This window comes from Cetorhinus maximus, chromosome 8 (genome assembly GCF_964194155.1).
Source record: "Cetorhinus maximus chromosome 8, sCetMax3.hap1.1, whole genome shotgun sequence".
NCBI classification, from domain to species: domain Eukaryota; kingdom Metazoa; phylum Chordata; class Chondrichthyes; order Lamniformes; family Cetorhinidae; genus Cetorhinus; species Cetorhinus maximus.
Window position 1 is genome coordinate 121,138,477 of NC_135886.1, and position 27,467 is coordinate 121,165,943.

General features: G+C 40.7%; 1 protein-coding gene across 1 annotated transcript in view; it reads left to right on the forward strand.

Moving 5' to 3' along the window:
• The window catches only part of LOC144683927 (calpain-5-like), a 171,113-nt gene extending 144,015 nt beyond the window's left edge, over positions 1-27,098 (forward strand). The window contains exons 11-13 of the mRNA XM_078547509.1: positions 14,657-14,778; positions 19,501-19,637; positions 24,703-27,098. Of these exons, the coding sequence (XP_078403635.1) occupies positions 14,657-14,778; positions 19,501-19,637; positions 24,703-24,882 (439 nt within the window). The 3' untranslated portion in view covers positions 24,883-27,098. The remainder of the gene's footprint in view (positions 1-14,656; positions 14,779-19,500; positions 19,638-24,702) is intronic.
• The last annotated feature ends 369 nt before the right edge of the window (positions 27,099-27,467 follow it).

Consider the following 27,467-nt stretch of genomic DNA (forward strand, 5'->3'; position numbering starts at 1 on the left):
TTAACTTTCCTAACCCTGCTGCTACATCTTGGTGCTCCCCGGACATTCACAGCGGAGCTGGAGGCAACCTGCTGACTGCAACGCCCTGGCTGTTATGACCTTGGCAGATGGCCTCTAGAGCACCCCTGCCTGCTTTCGGGGTCCTGCCGTGTGACAGTGCCACCCTCCTCAGCCTGGGGAGCTGGAGCTGCTGAGGTCACTGGAAGAGAGGATTAAGATGGGCTGGGCACTCCCAGAGTCACCAAGATGGATGGCCCTGGGGTGTGCACCTGCTGATCCTCCTCCCTATGGGTGCATGAGGGCCCCAGGCTGACTCCTTGAGGAGCACGGGTAGCTGGAGTGAGATTGAGCTGCCTGGCACCCCTCTTGCGCGCACATTGTTGGAGGCCAACTATGGCGTCAGCAATGGAGTTGAATCCGTGCGGCAGTGCAGGAGCAACATCCTGGACCAAGATCTCAATGGCGCACACCATTCTACTAGTGTTGACCTCAGTGCATTGGCATGCCAGCGCTATCACCTCAGAATGAAGGTGGATGGACTCCTCCACTGTGCTTTGCGATCTGAGGAGTGCAGCGGACATCCCTTCCTGATGTTCCTGAGCTTGCTTTGCAGCTCCAGCAACTGTGACATGACCGAGTCCAGAGGCCCGTCATCTGACCCGGACTCAGCAAATTTCTGGGCTCCAGCAGTCCTCCGAGTACCAGACACCTGGGAAGTCCCTGCCGCTGCCTGCAGTGGATCAGACAGTGCGATGTGCTCACCAGATTGTGACCCCAAGGCTATTCTATAGCTAGGCCCCACCCAGGTATGTGTCTCTGTGCTGGTGGAGGATGTGGTGAGCACTGTGATGGGACTTCAAGGTGGGTGCCTTCAGGTTTCTCTTCAGGGGTTTCTTCAGGGCTTGATTGGAGGCCCTGGGTCATGGACTCATTGGCTGTTTCCAAATGTGTCTGTGGAAGCAAGGGGAGATAATTTGTGCATGGCAGTGGCCTGTGAAACAGGGCGCATTACTCGCAGCATGGTTGATGTGTGTTGCACTGCTAGACTCTCACTTAGAAAAGCACCGACCTCAACGACAGCACAGGACCAGTCCAGATCCTCACTAGCCAGTTGCATGGCTCTGTTTTCATAGTCCATGAGGACTTTGATTTCAGGATTTCCTCCAGCAGTCTGAGACCTCTCCCTGTTGTGAGCCAGCTTGTCCTGCATTAGTGGAAATGGGGAAAGTGTAAGCAGGACGCCTGCCAGGCCAGATGATAAGTATACCTAGCATGTGTGGTTGGTGAGTGGTCCCATGGATGGGATGAGGACAATGATAGTGAGTGTGAGAGAGTGAATGGTGATGTCCCTTGAACTGGCAGTGAGTGAGATCCCTGTGGATGTGTGATGGGTTTGTGAGTGTGTGAGTTGAGAGTGATGAGAAAAGTAACTTACCCTGGTGGAACAGAGGGGATCATCCATCCTTTTGTGGCACTGGACGGCTGTCCTCTTTTGAAGGGTGTTGGCACTGACCACCACTGCCACCGCCTTCCAAGCCTGGTTGGTCACGCCGCTGCCCATCCTGCGGCCAGAGCGGGTTAGAGGACATCCAAGCAGGCCTCCATGGCACCCAAAAGGCGTTCCAGTGCTACATCGCTAAACCTGGGGGGCTGCAGTCTTTTTGCCTTTCGTGGACATCTTCCCTGCAGCAGTCATGGGCTGGGAGCACTGAGATGTGGTGCTGCGGCTGGACTTTAAATATGGCGCACGGTGTGATGAAGCAGCGAGGTGATGGTGAGTGGGCGGATGAGAGTCCGCCCACCATGGAAATGGTGTGTTTCCCGGCATTGCATAAATAATGTGATGGGTTTGGAATGATATGGCGTGAAAACCCACCATCACAGCTGGCAGAAAAAACAGCATTTTACCTGCCTGCTACCACACAGTGCAAATCTGGGACAATTCCGCCCATAGAATAGCGCAACACAAAAAGGGACCATTCATCTATCAAGTTTGTGCCAGTTCTTTCAAAGGACAATCCAGGTAATCTTTCTCTCCTGCTCTTTCCCCACAGCTCTGCAATTTTTTCCTCCTCTCTGTATTTATCCGGCTCACTTTTGATGGCTACTATTGCATCTTATTCAAATGTCAACTGCGTTTAGTTCAATTTCTGATTTCCACATTTGTATGTGTGTTTCCGCTTTCCTCTTGCGAATCTTAATCGCAGAGCCCAATGAGGATATTTGTGTACATCTACTTCAATAGAATGGATGCAATAAGAGTAATTAGGCCGTAGTGATTCCGTCAAGATGAATCTGGTCCTTTGCATATGAATCAGGAACTATGCACGTTTAGTCTTAACATTTTTATAATTTCTGATTTGTTTGACCTGGTCTCCATTTTGTTTAAATCATAGCAAACCCTCAGCAACGTTTGATAATGGAACTTTAATAATACTGACAAGACACAGGGAGTTCCATTTTTGTAAACATTTGTTTCTCCAATATCTGTTTCATTTATACCATTTAATTTAATTGGTTTTTTAAAATGTTTAATTTATTGCTCGTTATTGTGTCTTTCACTTCAATGTGTAACACCTTTTAAGCAGCAAAAGCATCCCATTGCATTTCACAAGAGTGGATATCAGCCAGGATTTGAGAGATGAACATACAAACGTAAGAAATAGGAGCTAGAGTTGGCCAGTTGGCCCTTCAAGCCCTTCAATTATATCATGACGTCTCCTACCTCAACTCTACCTTTCTGCATCAATTACCATCACCACAGTTGGATATGCTGTACTCGGTTTTATCATCTAATTCACTAATATAGATTGTAAAAACTAAGGCTCAAGTATTGACCCTTGCGGTACAACATTAGTTACACCTTGCCAACCTGAAAATGTTCTGTTTATTTCCACTGTCTGTTTTCTGTCCATTAATTTCTTCAGTACTATTTCTTTACTTATATTGTTGTCTTAACCTCCTTTTCTCATTAGACCCTTGGTATCCCCATTATTTTTGGAACATTTTTGTGTATTCTACTGTCATATGCAATGTATTTATCTCTGCTATTTCCTTATTTCCCATTATAATTTCACCTGTCTCTGCCTCTAATAGGCCCACTAATGAACAATATAATTACACACTAATCTCTTCCTTTTCACATACATATAGAAACATTTACAATCTTTTTCGTCTCTTGCTAGACTACATCCATACTCTCTTTTCCCTTTCACAAGAACATAAGGATTAAGAGCAGGATTAAGCCATTCGGCCCCTTAAGTCTGCTCCACCATTCGATAAGATCATGGCTGATCTGATTGTGGCCTGAACTCTATTTTGCTGGTTGCCCTCCAGAACCCATGACTCCCTTACTGATCAAAAATCTGCCTGACTCAGCTTTGAAAATATTCAATGACCCAGCCTCCACTGCTCTCTGGGGAAGAGAATTCCACAGACTAACAACCCTCTAAGAGCAAAAAAATCTTACCTCAGTTTTAAATGGGAGACCCCTAGTTACTAAATTGTGTCCCCTGGTTCTAGAATCCCTCAGAAAGGGAAACATTCTCTCAGCAGCCACCCGATCAAGTACCGTCAGGATCTTCAATCAGATCACCTCTCATTCTTCTAAACTTCACTGGGTATAGGCCCAACCTGCTCAACCTTTCCCCTTCATCCCAGGAATCACTCGAGTGAACCTTTGATGAACTGCTTCTTAGCAATTTCTTGGTCTTGCTTTGCTGAATTCTAAAAGCCTCCCAACATTCAGGCTTAATGCTCTTTTTGCCAACATTATGAGCCTCATCCTTTGATGTGATACTTTCTTTAACTGCTCGTCAGCCACAGTTGAACCTTTTTTACTTTGAAGTTTTTGTGCCGTAAAGGAATGTATATTTGTGGCAAATTATGCATTAATTTTTGTAATTGGAGCAATTGATTATCTGCTGTCATATCTTTTAATATAGTTTTCTAATCTACCTTAGTCACAGAATCACAGAATCTTTACAGTGCAGAAGGAGGCCATTTGGCCCATCAAGTCTGCAGTGGCTCTCTGAAAGAGCATTCTACCTAGTCCCACTCCTTTGTCTTATTCCCTGTCTTATTGTACATTCTTTCTTTTCAAACAGAAGTCCAGTTCCCTTTTGAGTACTCGATTGAACCTGCCTCCACCAACTTCCCAGGAAGTTTCTTGCCACCCAGAAGGTGGTTGGAAAAAAAAATTCCTCACATCACTATTACTCCTTTTGTGAATTATTTTGAATCTGTGCCTTCTAGTTCTTTCTGGTCTCTTGAGTGAGAACAGTTTCTCATGATTTACACTGTCCACACCCCTCAGGATCTTGAATACCTCTGTCAAGTCTCCTCTCAGCCTTCCTTTCTCCAAGGGAAACAGTCCCAACCTCTCCGATCTATGCTCATAGCTACAGTCCTTTATCCCTGGAATCATTCTTGTGAATCTCCTCTGTACTCTCTCCAATGATGTCACATCCTTCCTCAAGTATGGTGGCCAGAACTAGACGCAGTACTCCAGATGAGGCCTAACTAGTGTCTTATACAAGTTCAACATGACCTCCTTCCTCTTGCACTCAATGCCCCTAAGATACTTTATGCTTTATTAATTGCTCTCTCAACATGCCGTGTCATTTTCAATGACTTATGTTCATATACATGTCACGATTCACTGGGGATAGTGCACTGTAGTGTCAAGCCCCACTGCTCCCTGAGTTGTGACAAATGTGAGAAGTTTAATCACCAAATTGCCCCAATTTTACCTAACTGTCTAATTTAGGTTAAAAGAATACAAGCACCAGATTTGTAAACTTAACAAGTAAATAACTGTTTATTAAACAAATTGTCTGGGACTAGTGGCAAAAGAAAGAAATATGAACTGCTAATTTTTAACCCTATAACTTAGCTCTACCTCTTCTTAAACCCCTATACACAAACACACACACACATAAAACACAGATTTTAGGGGTGAGATAAAACAGTTCAATAGCACCAATCTGGGGTTCAGGATTAGATAGGTTGACTTTGATTACTTTCTTCCAAATTTCTTGCAGGCTGACACGAGGTGGTCTTCCAGCACTTGCAGTCTGTGGTTCTCTGGTTGAAACTTGCTTTTAATGTCTCTACTGGTGACTTTCCCCCTTTTCCTCCTGACTGGGGTCTCTCAAAGAAAGTAGAATACAGCGATGTGAGGAATAGCCAGCTAGCTACTATGGCAGGAATACTGGAGTGTCACAAAACACAGGAGAGAGAGATTTCAGATCTTTTTTCTTTTCAGGCTAGGAGCTGATCTACTGCACTATCCTCACACAGAACCTGGCCACTTGGTCAGGAGCCAATCAAAACGCTGTCGTTAGGCAGTTCCCTCTTAAATCAGGTCTCCATTCCAGCACTATTTTGTCCAACCTGGCACAAACCATTCCACAATAGCAATGTTGTAGATTTTCTTTTTCCTGCTCCTTTGAACCTCTTTAAAAATGCAGCCATGGTAGTTTTTAAAGCCACAGTCCAAGACATAAAAATAGGTACTTTACATCTCCTTTAGAGTTTCTCTCTTTATTTTACACTGTCTCTCCACATTCTTCCTGCCAAAATGAATCACCTCACACTTCTCTGCATTGAACTTCAACTGCCACTTGTCTGCTCAATTTGCCCAATCCACCAACATGTCTACGTCCTTTTGACGTTCAAGACTATCCTCATCGCACTTGACATCATTTCCAATCTTTGTATCATTTGAAAATTTTGAAATTATGCCCGGAACACCACAGTCTAGGTTATTGATATAGATCAGGAGGAGCAAGGGTCCCAACACTGGCCCATGGGGAGCTCCACTACAAACCTTCCTCCAATCTAAAAAAACAACCATTTATCACTATTATCTGTTTCCTGTCACTGTCAATCAATTTCTTATCCAAGTGCCTACTTTCCCTTTTGTTCCATGAGCTAGGATTTTCCTCACAAGTCTGCTGTGTGGCACTGTATCAAATGCCTTTGAAAATTCATATACATCAAATCAACAGCATTGCCCCTATCCACCTTCTCTTTTACCTCCTCGAAAAATTCCAACAAGTTAGTTAAACATGTTTTCCCTTAATTAACCCATGTTGACTTTCCTTAATTATCCTGCATTTGTCTAAGTGGCCATTGATTTTGCCCCAAAATACAGGGTGGGATTTTCCAGCCCTGCCTGCCACCAGGATCATCCAGTTCCATCAAAAGTCAATGGACTTTTGGTTGGGCCGCTGAATCTCCTATGGTGGAACCTGCCACGAGGAGGCTGGAAAATCCCAGTCATAGTTTCCAGAAGTTTCCGTACCACTGAAGTCAAACTGACTAGTGTGTAGCTGCCTGCTTTATTTTTAGTTTATTGTTATATTTATTTTTTATTTTTAGTCAGCTCACCTCTCATACCTATGTATGTAGCTAAACACAGATATTTGCTGTGTTTAGACTTAAGACTAGTTTTGGACTTAGCTAAATCACTTTCAAGCTCAATACAAAATACAATCATATTGTGATCGCTCTTCCGTAGAGATTCCTTTACTGTAAGGTTATTAATTTACCTTTCCTATTGCACAATACTAGATCCAAAATGTTTCCTAATTGGATCTAGAAAATATCTTGTGTACATTCCATGAACTTGTCCTCCACACTATTATTACAGATTTGATTTGCCAAGTCTATGGACTGGATTATAAACTGATGGCTCCCCGCACCCCAGTGTAAATGTCCGGTTGGCTGACTTGCTGCTCTTTAATTTTCGGATGATGGGCCCTTAATTATCATGAGACAAGACTTCCACCCCTCTCCAGGCAATTGGAGGCTGGCAGCTCTGCAGTACCAGCAGCACTGCCAGGAGTGGTGGCCACTGTTGGTACTGCATTGAGGACATCAAGGAGGTGTTCAACAATAGGCCCAGACCACCAGTTAAGTTTGGGATCTCAGGCTGGCAGGCCCCAGTGAGATTTTCTACCCTTTGCTGTTACTTAGCTCCATCCAAACTGACTCAACTTCTTGATTTTCAGAGACACTGTCTCTTTTCTTTAATATCAGAGCCACCCCTCCTCCTTTTCCATTTTGCCTATCTCTCCTAAAAGTTAAATATCATGGAATATTGATCACATGTTGCAACCAAATCCCTGTTATGGCAATTAGATCAAACCTATTCATTTGTATCTGTGCTATTAATTCATCATTGAGTTAAGGAAGATGTCTGAAGGCACAGTCAAGAAGGTAGGTTTTTGATGGTGGCAAAGGCATAGCTTAGTGGTGGAGTTTAAAGACAAGAATTCCATGGTACATAGGTATGATGACTGAAAGGTCTATCAGTGATGATTTGGTGGAGGGAGCAGGGATGTGTACCAGACCAGGCTCGGACAGTACCCAGCATGAGCTGAAATGCACGGGTGAAAGGAGTTGCAGTGAAAGGTGGAATGAGGCTATGGAGGGATAAATAAACAAGGATAAACCACTGTGAAACCATTGAGGTTACAGAGTGACACACATTATGGCAACCAATGACCATAGTAAAATCAGACAAAATTTAGACTCCTCTATCAGCATTAAGCACTCTTTGATCTGGTGTAGCAAGATAAGATGCAGAGTGAAGCCTCTTCTATTCTTTCTCAACAACGAGCTTCAACTCCAATCTCAGCAAGGCACTCCCTACTGTACTAGTACAACATTCCTGAGTCCCACACCAACCATTCTTGCTGCCTCTCTTGTTAGATCATTCCTTAGCATAATGTTAAGGGCAGGTTGGTCCTATAGTTATACACATTCAAGTGTGGCTTTAGACCATCCAAAGCCATTTCAATACAGCATTTATCATTGACAGAGAGGAGCCAGTCCTGGTTAGATGAAAACTAAGATCCCAGCTTCCCCGCCCCCGCCACCCGCAAAGTTGCTGTTTTTTACTAATCCATTTGGCCAAGATTTAATATTGAATTTTCTCTCTTTAATCTAGAGGTCATTCATCACCAATGTACTGTTTGAGAGATAGCAAAATGGAAAGTTTACAATGAGCGCACTCCATAATAAGGGTTTGCCACAGGTGGAATATTCCAAGGGAGTTCTTTTATAGTAATGCTCTCTAATATAAGAGCCGAATTTTCACCCCAAGTTCCACGAGTCTTCAGATTTTCATTCTGGGGGAAGTGATAACAGGAGTCAGGCGCACTGACCCTGGAAAGAGTTTAGGGGCAGCCACAAAAGTCTGCTAGGTGCAGAGGTGGGCTGGTTAAAAGGCCCACCTAGGTCCTCTGGGACTTCTTCCCAGTTATAATAAAAATAAAAAAAATCCCTCTGGCGTTCATCCCTCACAGCCCCTCAGCCCCACACACTCCCCATGTCCTTTCCATGCCAACTCATGCCATCTCATCATCTCATGCCCTACCCACCCCATGCCCCTCATACTTTCTAATTCAGCCCATTCCCCCCACTCATCCCCATGGCCTCTCATACCCTCCATGCCAATTTATCACACCCCATTTAGCCCCTAAGCCCTTTATAATCCCTATACCAACTTAGTGTTAACTCATGCCAACCCATTCCACCTACCCATGACTCTTTGCCCTTATATCCTCCATGCCAACTCACCCAGTAGCCACTAAGGGCAGACCTCAGGAGCCATGGTGATATGAAATAAAATGAAGTTCTATGTGTATATTGCAGACCACTATATTTAAAAAAAACAATCTCAATGATAAAATTTAAATCCCTTCAAGTGCTTAATCTGTTATATAAATAAACATTTCCTTCATGTACTCAATCCCTTATAGGAACAAACATTTCCTTTATGTACTCAATCCCTATGAAAATAAACATTTGTGTTCATAGCCCCACATCAAAGGCAGCTAATTCTGTTATAACTACTTGGAGCTGTAAATCAATCTGTGAATTTACAGCCTCCCCCCGCCCCCTTCAATGTGGTAATGATAGGTTATGGAAGCAGTCAAGCAGCACTAACCTGATCATGATAACCCTCAGGCTAAGCACCTATTTTTTTCATCTTCAGGCTGGATTTTTTTTCCAAAAATTTAAAGAGACTAACCTGGGATTTAAATGGCTTGACAGTTCCACAAAGTTATCCACTTTGTACACACATTCAGGTCTACTCTTAACAATCCCAAAGAGGCACCTGACTTCTCCCAAAGGGGTACCTTATCTCTTCAAATAATTCTGGCAGTTTTAGACATTTTCCTAAAATTTCTAAAGCCCACGAGTCGTGTTTTGGACATCCCAGTAATGAAAACTGTTTTTGTTCCGAGGCAGCAGCACTTTTACATATGCAGCTGCCACCATGAATCACAGATGTGAAAAATAGAAACCAGGCCCATTCACCCCCTCACCATCCACCCCCCCTCCCCCCCCCCCCCCCCGCCCCGCCCCCCCAATCCCATACTCCCGTGAAAATGGTGGCTACCGGGTTTGAGGCGGAACTTAAGGGATCAGGGCTCCAGCACCACTTTGGCTAAGGTGCAGAGCCCTTCTGTCTTTACAAAAATTCAGGCCTAAATATGGATAGTCTATGTTGCCTCAGTTAGCTAGTGCTCATCATAAGGTTGTAATGGAGTTACATTAGTTTTAAACTAATTTCCCCTGGACACAGCTTAGCCTTAGCGAAACCAGAACAATGAAACAGAAGTGACTTTAATAATGTTATTGGGCCCTGGATCTCAACCTTGTTGAAATGATGAGCTGTTTTCATTGGCATTCTAAGAGTCATATCTAACTACTGACCTATTAATATCCTAAGTGCTGCGTGCTTCCCGTGTTGCATTGCATGGGTTTATCATTTGGAATGCTTGATCTTCAAAATGGTGTCATGTGACTCTGTCATGATCTCAAATTGTTGCCATAAGTGTATTCAATGTCAGGAAGGCTCATATCCAAACTCTACCATTTTATTTATTTACTTTCCACTTTTTTCCCTCCTGCCTTCATCTGAAGATATCAACTGCTTTCCAATCATACACCTTCCATTGCCTCACCCAAGTTGTGAAGGGTTTGGACCCGTTAGACACAGAGGACATGTTTCCACTTGTGGGGGGGACTAGGGGTCACAAATGTAAGATGGTTACCTATAAACCCAATAGGGAATTCAGGGTAAATGCCTTTACCCAGAATTAAGAATATAGACCTCGCAATCGCAAGGAGTAGCTGAAATGCATTTAAGAGGAAGCCAGAGAAGCACATGACGTAGAAAGAAAGAGAAGGATATGATGATAGGGTAGATGAAGAGGGTAAGAGGAGACTTGTATGGGGCATAGACCAGTTGGGCCAGATGAGCCCCATTGCCAATTTTCCCTTGTCTTATCCAGAAGCACTGTAGGTGATTGTAGCATTAACTCAATGGAGGTCTGAACATTGACATTCTGGGCTGTGAGGATGAACTTCTGATCGGCTGTATTACTTCCTTCAACTGAATTCAGGGAAACAGAGATTGGGAAATTGTGCTGCTGGTAGTCTTGCCCAATCGCCACTTAACCTGTGCCATGATCATATTTGCAGCAAGGCTTTAAGATTGTTCAACTCCCTCCAGCTCATTTTGAATGGTAATACAATTATGTTTGCATCCAGCAGGCTAACTAAGGCCCCTTCAAGTTTCTAACATTTGGCTAGACACCCTGTCTGGCAGTTCCAACTATCATAATCTCGCATTAGAGGCAATTGGTTGAAAACCCAACTTAAACAAACTAAGGGAAAGTAGCAATGAATGATTTAAAATAAAATTCAGGTAATGATTAATGTAATTTGTAGATCAGGCCATGGAAGCAATCTTAATATAATGTTAGGAACAGCAGATTCATTACTACCACTATCAATGAGAAACTGGCAGCGTTAAAACTCACTTACGAGTTTTAGTAGCAAGGGAAGATCCTTAAAGAAAATTCAGTGCATTATTTCCCATTGTAACAAAATGCTTCCACCTCAAGGATGTACTACTGCATGTTACTGGAAGATGTACCAGATGTAGTGCCCTTTAGCAACAGGGTGGGTGTAATGACGACGTACCGGACAGGTTTCAACTTGAAACAGATAACTTCATTACAGAGAACTTTTTAGATGCTACATGCTTGAACCAGGTCCTTGTCAAGAAAGCTCCGCCACCCCCCCAGATTACCCACGCTTAGGGCTCATTGGTCAAAGCCGCCAAGGGTAATCACGTGAACCCCGGTAGGCAGTAGGAAAGGCTGTACCTTCAATTACTACATTTCCTTCCCCTTTAGTTTTTTTTAACAGTTTCTATTTATAGAGAACATTTGAATATCCCACAAAATATACATATATACAACTCAGGTGATTAAAGATTAAGTCTCTGAGGTGTTTCCTTATTCAGTTAGAGCAGCGTTGCTCTACCACTTGAGGTTCTTCTACTGGATCAGCATGATCAGGAACTGCAGCACCAGATAGATCATTGGAAAGTGGCAGTTCAGGTTAGACAACTCTATAGACATCAGGCAGTCTAATCTAGGTCAATCTGTCACCTCAGGGTTTGATGGTTCAACTTTAATCACATGTGGAATAGCTGGTTGCTGGAATGTCTCTCTACTCCTTAGATGATCCGTATGTTTTCAAACAATTAGATCTTCCGCTTCCACATGGAAGGACAAGGGACCAGTTTCTGAGACAGTTGTACCAGGAACCCAATAAGGTCCACTTCCAAAATTGCACACAAAATCTGTATCTCCTACAGAAAATCTTCATGTTTTGCTATGAACATTGTGATTCAATTTTTGATTACTCTTATTCTGCTCTACCTTCCCCTCTAAGTTTGGAAACACCAGACTTAACCTTGTATGCAGGGGCGTTTCATCAATAATTCAGACAGTGTTGAACCTGTAGTCGAATGAGGCGTCGTACGATAATTGAGAAGAAAGCTGGAAAGTTGAGTTTCTAGAGTACCTTCTGATCACCTCTTCATTCCAGATTTGAAAGTTTACACAGTTCTTTCAGCTAACCCATTTGCTGAGGGATGATTTGCTGCTGTTTTAATATGTCTGATTCCATTTAAACCCATGAATCCCTGAAAGTCTGCACTGGTAAAGACTGTACCGTTATCCGAAATTATGACTTCCAGTAGGCCATGTATATTGAAACATTGACGCACTTTTCAATAGTTGCATTCAATGTTGGTGATCTGACTTCATACATATCCATCCATTTAGAATGCGCATCTGTGATCAATAAAAACATGGCACCTAAGAATGGTCCCATATAATCAATATGTAATCTAACCCAGGGTCGATCAGGCCACTCCCACAGATGCAGTGGAGCTGAAACAGGCAACTTCTCTTTTGCTGAATATGGAGTCAGTGCTTGACCATGCTTTCAATGCCTGTCCACCAGACATAGCTTCGCGCAAGCATTTTCATCTTCCATATGCCTGGATGTGCACTGTGAAGCTCTGCCAAGAGTGGTTCTCTTCCTTGTGAAGGGACAACGACTCTTGATCCCCACAACAAGATTCCAGCTTGACAACTCAAGTCTGTTTTTTGGGCATGGAATAGTCTCAAATCTTCAGACACCGATGAATTTGACCACCCTTGCAATACAAGGTCTCTAACCTTTGACAAAATTGGATCTCTGTTCATCCAATTCTTAATTTGCTTCGCGCACACACAGCAAAGAATCCAAGAAATTCAGTACAAGCACAACTTCTTGCAACACTGGAGCATGTACAATGCTACCTGGTAATGGGGGGCAACGGAGTGCATCCGCATTTGCAATATGCAAACCAGGATGGTACATAAAGGTATACTCATGCGCAGATAATATCAAAACCCAAAGTTGAATTCTCGCTGATGCGATTGGTGGAATGGCTTTATCCTCACTGAATAATTTCATTAATGGTTTATGGTCTGACACAATGGTGAAATGTCATCCATGCAGGTACTGGTGGAATTTCTTTACTCCAAATACCACCGATAAGTCTTGCTTTTCTAGTTGGGAATAGCCCTTCACAGCTGTGGAGAGGGTTATGGAGACATAGCCAATTGGCCTTTCTGATTCGTCTTCCATCCTATCACGGCTCCTACATGATAAGGAGAGACATCACATGTTAATGCCAATTCTTTCAATGGGTCAAAGTGTACCAGTAAACATGATGAATGTAATAGCTTCTTAACTTTCACAAAGGCTTCTTCCTGTTGTAAATTCCATGACCAACGATGATTCTTTTTTAACAACAAATGTATTGGTGCTTATACTGTTGACAAGTTTGGCAAGAAGCAGCTATAGTAATTGATCATGCCCAGGAAGGAGTTGAGTTCGGTTACACCAGATGGAGAGGGCGCATCTTTGATTGTCTTAATTTCCTCTTCTACCGGATGCAAACCCATAGCATCCACCCTGTGACCCAGGTAAGTAACTCCTGGGGCTTGGAATGTAAATTTCTCTTTCTTTAATCATATGCCAGCTTCCAAGAATCTTCTTAGCACCTCCGGGTTGGTCAAGTGTTCGGTTTCAGTTGACCCTGTGATCAGAACATCATCTAGGTATACTAGTGCTCGGGGAAGTCCTTGCAAAAGACTCTCCATTGTCCTTTGGAAGATGGTATATGTAGACGATACTCCAAAGGATAGGCGAGTATATTGATACAGACCCTTGTGCGTGTTAATGGTTACATATCCTCTATACATGCTATCCAGCTCTAACTGTTAGTAAGCATGGCTCATGTCCAGTTTTGTATAGGATTTGCCTCCAGCTAGCTTTGCATATTTGTGGATATTTATCTAGTTTGGCTGCCTTGTTCATGGTCAATTTTTGTCCTCATAAGTGCATATGGTTTTGTCAGGCTTCACCACTGGGCTATGGGCACTGCCCATTCCAAAAACTGGACTGGTTGGATGATGCCCAGCTTTTCTAACTGGCACAGTTCTGCATCCACCTTCTCCTTTAAGGCATAAGACACAGGTCTGACCTTAAAGAAACGGGGTGTCACCTGAGAATCCATATATATTTTTGCTTTCAAGCCTTTAAACTTCCCTAATTCATCACAAAATACACTGTCGTATTTCCTTAGCAGTTCAGGAACTCCTCCTGCTCTCAAGTGAAATGTTTCAGACCAGTTGAGCTTGATTTTTTTGTAACCAGTCTCAGCCCAGAAGACAAAGTCCTTCACCAGTCACTATGATCACTGGAAGCTGGGCTGTCTGTTGCCTATAGGGCACAGGTACTGTGGCGATGCTCTTTGCCTGTATGGTAATCTTTTTAACTGCAGGTTTTGAATACCACATGTTCTGTCTTCAATACTTCCGTACATTTTAACATTAAAACAATTGGCAACACATGCTAATTTAATGAACAGAGATATTGGGGATATGGGCTTCAGCATAGTAGAACTCATTAATACTATAAAAAAAATTTGTTTCATTTAAAGTTCCATGCTCCACATGAGGACCCCTCACGTGTTAAGATTGCAGCAAATCAGGGTCCTGGTGCAATTTTAACATGTCAGAATGGAGCAGAAAATACCTGAATTAACAGGAATTGATTGTACTATATGGTCAGCCTGTGATCAGTTTCTGAGGAACTTGAAGACGACCCTGGGCAAGGGACTAAATAATAATATAGTAGGACAGTGGCAAGGTGATCTACTGTGATCAGTATGTGACCATGTGCTTGATAATGCTTTCCATTCTGTCCTGGCCTTTAACCCTAGGGAGCTGACCCTTGAGAAACCACAGGTGACATGTTGGAACATTATTATTCGTTATCCACGGATTGTCACCCAGGTGCAGCTTCACCGTGCAACAGACCTACCAAAGCAGAATTCGTCTGGAGGTATGTCCAGTGAATGACTTCCTTGTTGAGACATAACTTTACAATGGTCTTGAATATCCCAGATCCATGGATTGACTCTGCATCTCTGGCAATGCTAAACAATCTCACACCAGCTCTTGGTGGACATGGATGGTCCACAGCACAAAATCTCTTGTAATTTGGCACGAATTGGCAAAAGAATTACTAGTTCCATTCAGAAAGATTACAGGATAGTTACTGTGGAAAATGAAAAATATTATTGTGGTGCATGAGGGAGTGCTCTTCTGAGGTTGGGGTTAAAACATCTTGTAGGAGTAGAGTAGAGGGTATGTTACCTGTATATAATCATTGCGAGGCTGACCTGAGAAAACCTAGTGCTAAAACTCGAGTGTCTGAAACAGGAATTGTCCCAGCACTGACATAATTTGTCTTTAGAAGTAGGAAATTTCACCAAAACCTTTGTTTAAACTGTTGTAAGGTTGTTTGGTGTCACACTAAGAGGTCTGGAGGCTTGTGTGGTGAATGTTTATTGGTCACCCATAACTATATACGTATCTCCAAGGTATAGCCTCATCCAGGTGCTATCATCATACCGACATCTCTTAGACTCTTACTGCACCATTCTGTCTCCTGTCTACTGTCATCTGTCTTTCTATGTCATACTGTGGGCAGCAATGTTCTCCAGTCCCACATTAACTCTTGCTATGTTGAACACCCTTATGCTACACCGCACCCCCCGCCAAGTCTTTACTTAACATACTAACAATGCAATCTTTCTTTACGTGCTACTCCTTCTCCCCTCCTCAAGTCTCTGACTTTATAAATTCAAATGGCGTGGAGGCTTTATGACTCTTCCAGATCTCATTCTCTTCCCATTCGGAGGAGTGGTAGTTTCAGTCAGCTCCAGCTGACTCTGATTGTTTGGAGTTGAAATTGTAGTACTTGGTGTTTCTGGTAATTGGGTGTATCCATCTGATTTACTTTTTGCACTCCTTCATGTTAAATTTCTCTTTATCGACCATTTGTCTTTTGCGGTGGGATGCCATTTGCTTACCCCGTTCCTTCCAGAGGGAACGTTTGCTCCGTTCCATCCTAGAGTGGACTTGGGCTTTCTTTCTCCGTGAGTTTTGCCATGTTCTTCATAGGAGTTGACGTTTCAAAAATGGAACCTTCATTTCCATTTGTTTCACAATTCCATCCAAATATTTGTTTACAATCTTATTTTCCAATTCTTTTTCAAACCTATTAATATTTTCATTCAGCTCAGTAGCTACTCCAATGAGTTCAGTTGTCTTTGTTTTAGAGTTATCTGTGGAATCCTTATACAAGCTCAACAACTTCATCTGGGCATTCAGTTCCTTTCAGAATTTTTCTTTCATGGTCACTGACTGCCCCTTAGACTTGTTCAATTCACTCGTTAGATCTTCACTGCGTTTCTTAGAATTTTCCTTTTCTGCTAAGTCTGCATTTGCTATTCCATACTGCGCATCTCATCTTTCATGCTCTTCAGATTGGACTGAAGTTTAAGAATTTCAATGCTCCTTTCATGATTAAATTCCAACTTTTCATCAGTTTTGGGTGTTAATTCTTCATTCAACCAACTGTTCGAATTCATCAATAATTCCTTTTCCTGTTTCAGGCATTTTTCACAATACTTAATAGAGACTTCTGACGCTTGAAGTTCAAGTTCTAATTTTTCAGTAGCTAATTCATCTTCTGTACATGAAAGTTGGTTCTCTACACTGAACAATTTCTCCTTAGCAGAGCCTAATTTGTCCGTGCTATCCTTCAAGCTGACATTCTGTAATTTTACTTCTGCTAATTGTTTCTGAGACACTTCAAGTTCCGTTGGAGAACTTCTACTTTCTCTTGCAATTGTTCAACTTTTTCTTGACATGCTGGGTTCTTGATTTTCATTTCAGCCATGTCGTTTCTCAATGACTGAATGGTTGTCACTAAGTTTGAGGCATCCAGTGCTTTTCCTTCTAGCTCCTTGATCTTCAGCATTGGATTTACATTTTCCTGTCTTATTTCTGTGTTTTCTTTCTTCACCTGCAGCAGAGCTTTGTCCTTGTGCTTCATTTTGGTTTCACTGTTAGCCAGACCTGTCTCTGGTGAAGTTTTAACTTGTTTTAGCTCTGTAATCATGCTACTCATGACTTCAGTATCTATTCACAGCTTGGAAAGCTCAACAGCTTTTCCTTTCAATGCCTCCTCTTTTCCATTCAGCTGGTTCTTCAGCTCTTTCATCCCTTTCTTATACCTCTTGGTTTCCTCCTGGAATATTGAACATTGCTGAGTCTTCTCTGCCAACTGGTTCTTCAATTCGCTCAGTGGCATTAAATTCATTTTGTTTTTCTTTGTAATTTTCTAGAGGAACAATATTTGATCTGACCCTGAGGGATTCTTGTAGCATGTGAAGGTCCTTCAACAGATTTTCCTTTTCCTTCCGAAGCGCAACTGCTTCGTCTTGAGCTTTTCTATAATTCAACAGAGTCTCCTTGACTTTTTTCTATTGTTCTTCCATTCTGCTGTTCAAGACAGTCTTCATTTTGTCATGCTCCATTTGATCTTGAAGGATGATTAGCTGTTCTTTCAACAGTTTATTTTCTTGTTGACCTCTTACCAACTCACACTGTGGTTCAGTGCATTGCTTTGTTGATACTGGTAGTTTCAATGAAGCTTTCTTTGAAGTAGCATTCAACATCTTTTTAATGCTCATATTTTTCCTGGGCCACATATTGATTCTTCAAAGAGTCTTCCAGGGCAGTTACTTCTCTGAGTACCTTGTCTGCTTGCTGTTGTGCTTGGCTGTACTTCTGGCTGAGTTCTTCCAACTCAGCTTTGTTATGAACATTTTCCTGTGGAATAACTTCATTTTCTTTTTGCAGGTTTTGTTGTTTTTGGGTTACATCAGATAACTTTCCTTCATTCACAGCCATCTGCTCACTCCGCACTGTCACCTGCTGTTGCAAATTGGGTACTGTGTTGGCATTTTCAAAAAGTTCTATTTTTAAGTCTATGGGCTGCTTCTTGGCCTCTTCTTTTCTCTACTCTAAACAATTCAGCTGACTCTGGACCCAGCTGCAGTACTCCCTTTAGCTGCACTGGTTAACTAATTGGTGTGCCTGGTTAGTGCTCTGATTATTTTTAAAAGGTAAGTTCAGCTTTCATTTAATTTTGATCACTCTTTTTGTGATCTGGCTAGGTCCTTTGACTCTGTGTTTGATCAGGCTGGGTAATGGAGCTTTTTTTAGGCGATCTTCAGCTGTGTCTTCAAATTAGGTATTCTTTGCTCAGGTCAGCCTTCAGTTTCTTGAGTTTTTTCATGCCTTGAGGTTCTAGGTTCCTTCTCCAGCTTCTTTGAGGTTATGGGTTCATTCATTAGCTGCCTTGGGATTTCAGGGTCCTTCCCCTGCTGCCACCATGTTGTAAAGTTATTTGGTGTCTTACTAAGAGGTGTGGAGGCTTGTGTGGTTGAACATAAACTATTTATTAGTAACACAACTTTATACATATCTCAAAGGTATAGCCTTACCTAGGTGCTATCACCATGCCGACTTCTTTCAGACTCTCCCTGCACCACTCTGTTTCTACTGTCACATGTCTCTCTACATCATACTGTGGATGGTACTGTTCTCTAGTCTCACATCAACCCTTGCTATGCTGAACACCCTTATACTACATAAACAGGGCAATATAATTGTCACACTTTTCATTCAGTGCAAGACATTCTCTCAAGTTTGATGTCCCCAGTCTTTCCTATAAGCAAATTCTGTCAGGAGTTTACCCTTACTGCCTAATATCTAGCCCCACCAGTTTATGTCTGGAGCCTGAAAGAACAAAACTCTCTTCGTCTGTGAACTGGAGTCATAGTCGTGCACATCCCACCACACGTGCATCTTCAATCTTCTGAAAGGAGGTCTGTTGGATATTTATGATCGAGACAAGCCAACTATCTGGTACAAATGATAAGTGAGCAAATAGGATACATCTAATAAACCTCATTTTACTTCAACTTATTTCCATACCACCCTTCATAACAGAAAATAACAAACTATGCCGCACTGTCTCTTATTAGCAGGCTAAATGCATTCTCTTCACTCAAAGACTGTCTGAAACTGGTCACCACTGAACTTTAAGAGAAAATTTGCTTACTCTCTAGGCCTCAGATTGGGTGCCTTTTTTATTCCTATCTGAAAAGGAAACTCAGGGATTTACCTCTGGCCTACTGCCAGTTCTCAGTGTTTCGAGATTATACCAAATGGATCATCAATCCAACTAGCTGTGCCTCTTCAGTGAGAGCTCCTAGAAACTCATCCTCCTGGAAAGAGCATTCTAACATGCGACATTTACTGGAATGGGTTTAAAATGTTTCAAGTAATCAAGCCAGACACTTTAATCCGCAAATGTGAATCTAATCCACATTTCCCAAAAAACTGGGTGTTGTAAATTTAATATATTTTTAGCTGACTTAAGCACCAAATAATTTTAATATAAATAACTCCAAAATCCTTTCATAACCAAGTAGTCAGGAATCCTGAAGTATGACAATTGTGTAATTTGTTTAAATCAGTCAAATCTATGAATGCAAATTGAAGAACCATTAGTTTTTTTTCTTGTAGTGTCCACTCTTGTCTTGTCATAATCAGTCAATAAAATGATTTTGCATTTTACAGTACACGTTTATTTCATGTAAAATGATGTTAAACTGAATTGAATCTACTTTTTGGCATATTCCAGGAGCAAATTCATATGCAGTTTTTAAATGTGAATATCGCAAATTCCGTACAGCTGTTTTTGAAGACACGCTGAATCCTCAATTTGATACCCAGGTCATTTTTTACAGGAGAAATCCAAAGCTCCCAATAATCATCCAGGTAAGGTGTCTATCACTGTTGAAGATCAATAGTTGGACTCATGGTGAACAATTACATTGAGATAATTATTTCCGAGATTTTATGAGTCCCATAGCTATTGCATGGTATATGATCAGATAGCCTGAAGCTTTTAGACAAACCCATTGCTTGATCAAACAGTGAAACTAGCATTTAATGCACTTTATTGTGATGATATTCAAGAAAGGAGAGAGACAGAAAGCAGGTAATTACAGGCTAATTAGCCTAAAATTTGTCACAGGGAAAATGCTAGACTCTATTATTAAGGAGGTGATAACAAGGCACTGAGAAAATCTTAATGCAATCAGGCAGAGTCAATATGGTTTTGTGAAAGGAAAGTTTGACCATGCTTATTAGAGTTCTTTGAGGAAGTAAAAAGGAGCATGGGTAAAGGGGAACTTGTAGATGTGGTGTATTTGGACTTCCAAAAGGCATTTGATAAGGTGCCATATCAAAGTTTACTGCATAAATAAGAGCTCATGGTCTAGTGGGTAACATATTATCATGGATAGAGGATTGGTTAGCTAACAGGAAGCAGACAGTAGGGATAAATGGGTCATTTTCAGGTTGGCAAGCTGTAACTAGTGGAACGCCATAGGGATCAGTGCTGGAGCTTCAACTATTTACAATCTATATAAATGACTTGGATGAAGGGATAAAATGTATGGTTACTAAATTTGCTGATGACACAAATATAGGTAAAGTTAATTATGAGGAGGACATAAAGAGTCTACAAAGGGATAAGGATAGGTTAAATGAGTGGGAAAAAAGTTTGATGGAGTATAATGTGGGAAAATGTGAACTTGTCCACTTTGGCAGGAAGAATGAAAAAGCAGGATATTATTTAAATTGCAGAACCCTGAGGTATAGAGGGATCTGGGTGTCCTGGTACATTAATCACAAAAAGTTAGTATGCAGGTACAGCAAGTGATTAGAAAGGCAAATGGAATGTTATCATTTATTGCAAGGGGAATGGAATATAAAAGTGGGGAAATTTTGCTTCATTTGTACTGAGCGTTGGTGAGGCCACAATGGGAGTACTGTGTACAGTTTTGGTCTCCTTACTTAAGAAAGAATATAATTGCATGAGAAGCAGTTGAGAGAAGGTTCACTCAACTGATTCCTGGAATCTTATGAGGAAAGGTTGGACAGGTTGAGCCTGTATCCATTGGAGTTTAAAAGAATGAGAGGTGATCTTATTGAAACATATAGGATCCTGAGGGCACTTGACAGGGTAGATGCTGAGAGGGTGATTCCCTTATAAGAGAGACTAGAACTAGGGGACACAGTTTAAAAATGAGGTGTCTCCCATTTAAGATGGAGATGAAGAGAAAGTTTTTCTCTCAGAGGGTTGTTAGTCTGTGGACTTCTCTTGCCCTGGAAGCAGTAGAAGCAGGGTCACCGAATATTTTTAAGGCCGAGTTAGCTGGATTCTTGATTGAAAAGGAAGTCAAAGGGTATAGGGGGTAGACAAGAAAGTGAAGTTGAGGCCACATCAGGTCAGCCATGATCTTATTAAATGGTGAGGCAGGCTTGAGGGGGCAGGTGGCCTACTCCTGTTCCTAATTTATCTGTTTGTATGATAAATGGGAAATTTTGACTAATCCGTTGCACTGAAATGAATTGTACCTCCCCATCCCCATTCTATGCTGAGATCAGCAAACTCAGTATGGACTAAAATTAAATTTGGGATCCTTTTGCTGTGCATGACTCAGCTGCTGGCTGGATAAGTTCACTACATCATCAGGCAATCCTTGTTTGACAATTTAGAGAATTGAGTAAAAAAACATAGAATAATAATCATGGGGGATTTGATCTACCCTGATATTAATTGGACAGAAAAGGTAGGTAAAGGGAATAAGGGAATGGAGTACCTACAAGGTGTACAGGACTCCTTTCTGACCAAATATATAAATAATCTAACCATGGAAGATTCACAATTGAATCCAGAAATGAATGAACCAGAGCAGATAAGAGAAGTAAAGTAGGGGAACATCCAGGCAATAGTGTCCACCATATAGGATGATAGAAAAGGACTTAAGTATATTGAAAACTGAGTTAATAGGTTAGAGAAACCTATTTTGAGGATCTGAGAATAGAACTTGGGTAAATGGCCAACTATATTGGCAAACAACAATGTAGAAAAACAATGAGTAACATTTAAAATGGGTACAGGGAAAATCTATTCTGTAGAGGGAAAGAACAAACTAGACACTACTGGGGCTCCATGGACAAATGAAGACATAAAGGAACAATTGAGGATTAGCGGAGAGGCATACGTTAAGTACAACAAAGGAGTGCAGGATAAGAAAGAGTACAAAGTGATTAGGAGAGAAGTCAAACCACAATTAGGAAGGTGAAGAGGAATTATAAAATTATCAACGATCATAAAACAAAACAGTAAAACGTTTTACAGGCACATCAATTTAAAAAAGTTGTGATGGCAATAGGACCATTAAGCGATAGACAGGAATAATTATTTAATGTTAGTACTTACCAGGGAGATAGGACAGGTAGACATGACATTGAATGATGAGATGAATAATGAGATAAATGCATTTAAAATAATAAAGAGGATGCATTAAATAAACTAATCAAACTCAAAAAGGATAAAGGCCACAGTCCAGATGGATTGCATCCACGTATTTTAAAAGAATCTAGGGCAGAGATAGCAGAGGCATTACTACTCATATTTAATCATTTGTTAGGGAAAGGTGTAGTGTCAGAGGACTGGCAGATAGCTAATGTAATTCCTAGATTTAAGAAGGGGGATAGAATATGTCGAGACAATTATACGTCAGTCAGCTTGACATCAGTGGTAGGAGAAGTAATGGAATCCTTCCTAAAGGAGAGAATAGAAGAACAACTAGAAATGAAAAATATAATAATTAATAGTTGGTAAGGATTTCAAAAGGGAGAATCTTGCTTGATGAACCTTATTGAATATTTTTGAGGAGATAACAGAGAGTAGACAACGGTAATGCAGCAGATGTAACTTATGTGGATTTTCAAAAAGCCTTTGATAAGGTGCCCCATAATAGACTAATGAATAAGGTCATAGAATGTGGAGTCATGGGACAAGTGGCAGAATAGATTGCTAGCTGGCTTCAAAACAGAAAGCAGGGAGTGGGAATAAAGGATAGTTATTCAGCGTGGCAGAAGGCGGGATGTTGTGTTTCTCAGGTTCAGTGCTGAGATCACTGCTGTACACAATTTACATTAATAATTTGGACTTTGGAAACAAAAACAAAATTTCTAAATTTGCGGATGACACCAAATTGGGGGTCAATACTCAGGACGACTGCAACAAATTACAGGACATTAATAAACTTTCCGAATGGGCAAATAATTGGTGAATGAAGTTCAACATTGATAAATGTGAGAAAGTACATTTTAGTAGGAAGAATAGGGAGGTCACTTATTACTTGTAAGATGCGAGTCTAGGTGGGGTAGAGGAACAATGGGATCTCAGAGTACAAATACATAAATCACTAAAAACTATACCACAGGTTAGCAAGGCTAAAAGAAATACAAACAAAGCACAAGGCTTGGTTTCTAGAGAGATAAAATTAAAAAGGAGGGATGTTATGTACCTGTATCGACAACACTTCGAGTACTGTGTGCAGTTCTAGTTGCCATATTATAAAGGATATAGAGGTAATGGTGCAGAGAAGATTTACAAGGATGACATCAGAAATGTGTGGGTATACATATCAGGAAGGGATTGACAGGCTGGGTCCCTTCTCACTTGAGGAATGAAGGTTGAGGGGGTGACTTAACAGAGGTCTTTAAAATTCTGAAAGGTTTTGTTAGATTGGATACAGAAAGAATGTTTCCTCTTGTGGGGAAGAGCATAACTCTAGGCCATCAATATAAAATAGTCACCATTAAATCTAATAGGGAACTCAGAAGAAACTTCTTTACCCAAAGAGTGGTAAGAACGTGGGAGATCACCACCACAGGGAATAGTTGAAGCGAATAGAACAGTTGCATTTAAAGGAAAACTAGACAAACATGTGAGGGAGAAGTGTTATGATGGTAGATTTAGATAAGAAAAGACGGGAGGAGGCTCAAGTAACATTGGCATGGACTGTTTGGGTTGAATGGCCTGTTTCTGTGCTGTATACCCTATGTAATTCTATTAATATTATGTCATCTTTTCTTATCTAAATCTACCATCATAACACTTCTCTCTCACATGTTTGTCTAGTTTTCCTTTAAATGCAACTGTACTATTCGCTTCAACTACTCCCTGTGGTGGTGATCTCCCACGTTCTTACCATTCTTTGGATAAAGAAGTTTCTTTTGAGTTCCCTATTAGATCTAATGGTGACTATCCTCTTAATCCTTTAGACCTGGTAATGAAAATATAAATCCGGGAAGCTATGAAGAAAATTGGTAAATCCCAATATGGTGATCTTCTGATGCAGTGCTTATGATTGATGTGTGTCATTTTATGCAATTTCAAAGAAAAGTTATCAAATTCAATATATACTAAAATGAATGATACACCAAAGAATACTTGAGTCGGGGTGCCGAGTATGTGTGGTCACTTTCTCTTCTTGCACCCCCTGTTGAGACCAAACATAAATTCATCTCCTTTCATTCCAGGTTCATCAGACCATGCAAGTTTTAATAGTTCCAGTAACCTTAGTTTAAGTTTGCATTTTTTTTTTTTAGCCTTGCTAACCTGTGGCACAGCTTTTATTGATTGATGTATTTGTACTCTGAGATCCCTTTGTTCCTCTACCCCACCTAGACTCACACCTTACAAGTAATAAGTGGCCTCCCTATTCTTCCTACTAAAATGTATTTTCTCACATTTATTTATTTCGAAATTCATTTACCAATTATTTGCCCATTGGGAAAGTTTATACATGCACAACCAAGTAAGACAAGCCCTTCAGTATCTTCTTAAAGAACCACAGTGCCTTAGCAGAGCGTCGAGTCGCTTTCCACATCCTTCACAGTGAAACAGATACATAGGATAGAATAAAACCCTTAGTTCCACCATTGTGTGAGATCAAAATCACTTTTTTGTTAACAGATTTGGAACAGCAACAAACTGTGTGATACGTTAATTGGCGAGGTGACCGTTGAAGAATCCCAAGATAACCCCAGGAGTCAGCAGATCCTGCAACTTCAGACAAAGGACAGACAGGAAAATGAGACGCCAAGTAGCATTACCATCACTGTCATCAGCAGCAACAACCTCGCGGCATTGTGAAAAATGAAGACTGTCGAAATAATATCACTGCAGAACAGGATCTCAACCACATCCTTTGTTTCTTTGGAACAGAGTTTGGCGATTTGAATAACCCTGCTATATGAAAGAACCTGTTGGCACTCATTTTCTGTTCTCCACGTTGCCCAGCCCAAAAACAAAAGAATTCCTAATTAACTATATAGTTTAAAAAAATAAATGTCTTATTAATTATTATTTTGTGGCGGCAACAGCCAACATTTCACTCCATTGATTCATAAATATTATTAGATCAAACTACCGAGAATTTTACAGAGTTGGGCCATATTACTAGGAATGATTGTGAAAGGCATACACCTGTAATTCCCTAGAACAAGTTGTGTTTCTGATCTTTTTCGGTGTAAGTGTGGGTCTTACATCCTGAAAGAGATTAGCCAGCTTGCTCCCAACTGACCTAATATATGCTAGAGATGTGTTGCAAATTTGGGTCTACCTTAGATACATTCTTGGGTTTGTTGGTTTCAATGTGCCTCACCTAAGCTGTTTGCATATCTTACTGTTAATAGGAGCTGATTCATACACTACTTTACTCTTATATCTACCTATAACCAAGAAGCATAATAGTGTTCATTTGTGATCCAAACCGGATATCCGTGTCTTTCACATGAGCAATTTTCCAAGCTCCTCAAAGGCAGAATGAGCAAACATTTGGTGGGCAAGACTCATTCCACAGAGAGGAATAATATACAGACCAGCATTTATGATTGGACTCACATTAATCAAAACAGTACACCCTGTCTTCACATAGTGATACAAAATAAGGAGTCTGCCATACTTTTCCACATAATGATCAGTATGTGGCCTAGCCACTCAAAAGTTTTACAATTGTCATTAAATAACCAGATTATTCAATTGTCCAAAACTATTTCCAGAAAATTGCACCTTAACATTACACAGCAAAAAGCTTTATAGTCTATTATTTCTTTGCTTTCCAGTCACATCTGCCATGTATCTTCAGGATGTAATTTCATTTCCCTATTTGTACTGCTAATTTTCTTCCTTATTTTCTTTAATTTTATCTGTGCACAAATCATAAGGTCCAAGATTTTCCACTTAATGATGTTGCAAGTTAATTTTTAACCATCTGGTAATCACCTAGCAATTCAAATGCCTGAATAAAATGATCAATAGTTCCCTCTCTTTAAAATTTGGAATAAGATTTCAATCAATAGACTGTCAGCCACAAGGTCTGTGAACCCACTACCACACTCGCTGCTGATGCACAGTTCTCTGCTAGTTTAAGAATGTAATAATGCTCCTATCAGATTCATGTTAACATTTGTTTCTAAGCCATTCATTTTAAATTCATATTATTTGCTTTATCTAATTCCTCTGACTCTTATTGTTCATCTTGTCACTGTCACTCCAGCTCCAATTGTAACTGCAGTTTCCTTTGTGTTTTCCTTGACTATTAACCTCACTAACTCTTCTGTATTCTTCTGCTTTTGAAATTTTTAATTCTTTATTTCACTGTAAGGTAAACATAGAGAACAACAGTTATGATTGGACTTGCTTTAATCAAAACATTGCAATTTATTGGGCTGAATCAATATTCAATGTAAAATAAAAAAAGGATAGATATCCATATAGGGTGCATTTATATATTCTCTTACATATATTGAGAGCAGAATTTTACTCTTAAAACAGTTTGGATCTGTCTGGTTCAGTGTTGTCACATCCAGCTAAAAAGTCTATAAACTGTAGATGGTCAAACCATATTTTATGCTGGTTCAGTTGCAGCATATCTTCTCTGTTATTGCTGACTTGCATGAATTTGCTACCAGTTTCTGGATTCTGCACTTGCGTGTTGGTTGACATGATTCAGACAGACATATGAAGATAAGGATGGCAGGGAAAGACTAGGCTGGTCGATCAAACCAGTCTCATCTGGACATGACAGTCTACATGCACCATTGATCAAACTCTCCCAATCATGCAGTCTCCTGAGAAAGGAGAGAAAAAACGGAGGGAAAAAACCATTGCTCACTTTTAGGAAAAAATTCTGTGAAATTCCTCACTGATCTTTGAAGGCAATGAAGCAAGCTGCAGAAGACAGCAGTTACTCATGAATAATCCTAACTACACCATACCTAATTTATGCAACTTGAAATATCCCTCCAACTTCAAAAACTTGTCCAGTGGTCTTTTGAATCCATACTGACTGCACACTTTGTTAATCTTATCCTGAGTTCTATCTGACATCTGATTTAACTCTTTATATTTGTAATTTGTTCTCATTTATGGTAGTTTTCTCATCTAAATCTAGATGAAATAACTACCCTTTGAACAGAATCTATTTCCCTGAATATCTTAACAACCATAAGCATACAAAATAGAGGTTGATTTTTTTCACAGCTTTTCTTTCTCTGCATCTGTAAAAGCAGATGACATCCATTAGTGCAGCAGTGAAAAATCAACAAATTGTTAACAATGCAGTGAACATTGGTAATTGTTGGAGGAAAGCAAAAATTAGATTCCATGTAAACTGTAATTCCAAAATACTTCAGCTTCATGAGTTGTTTCACTGTGTACCAATGGTGGAAAGAGTG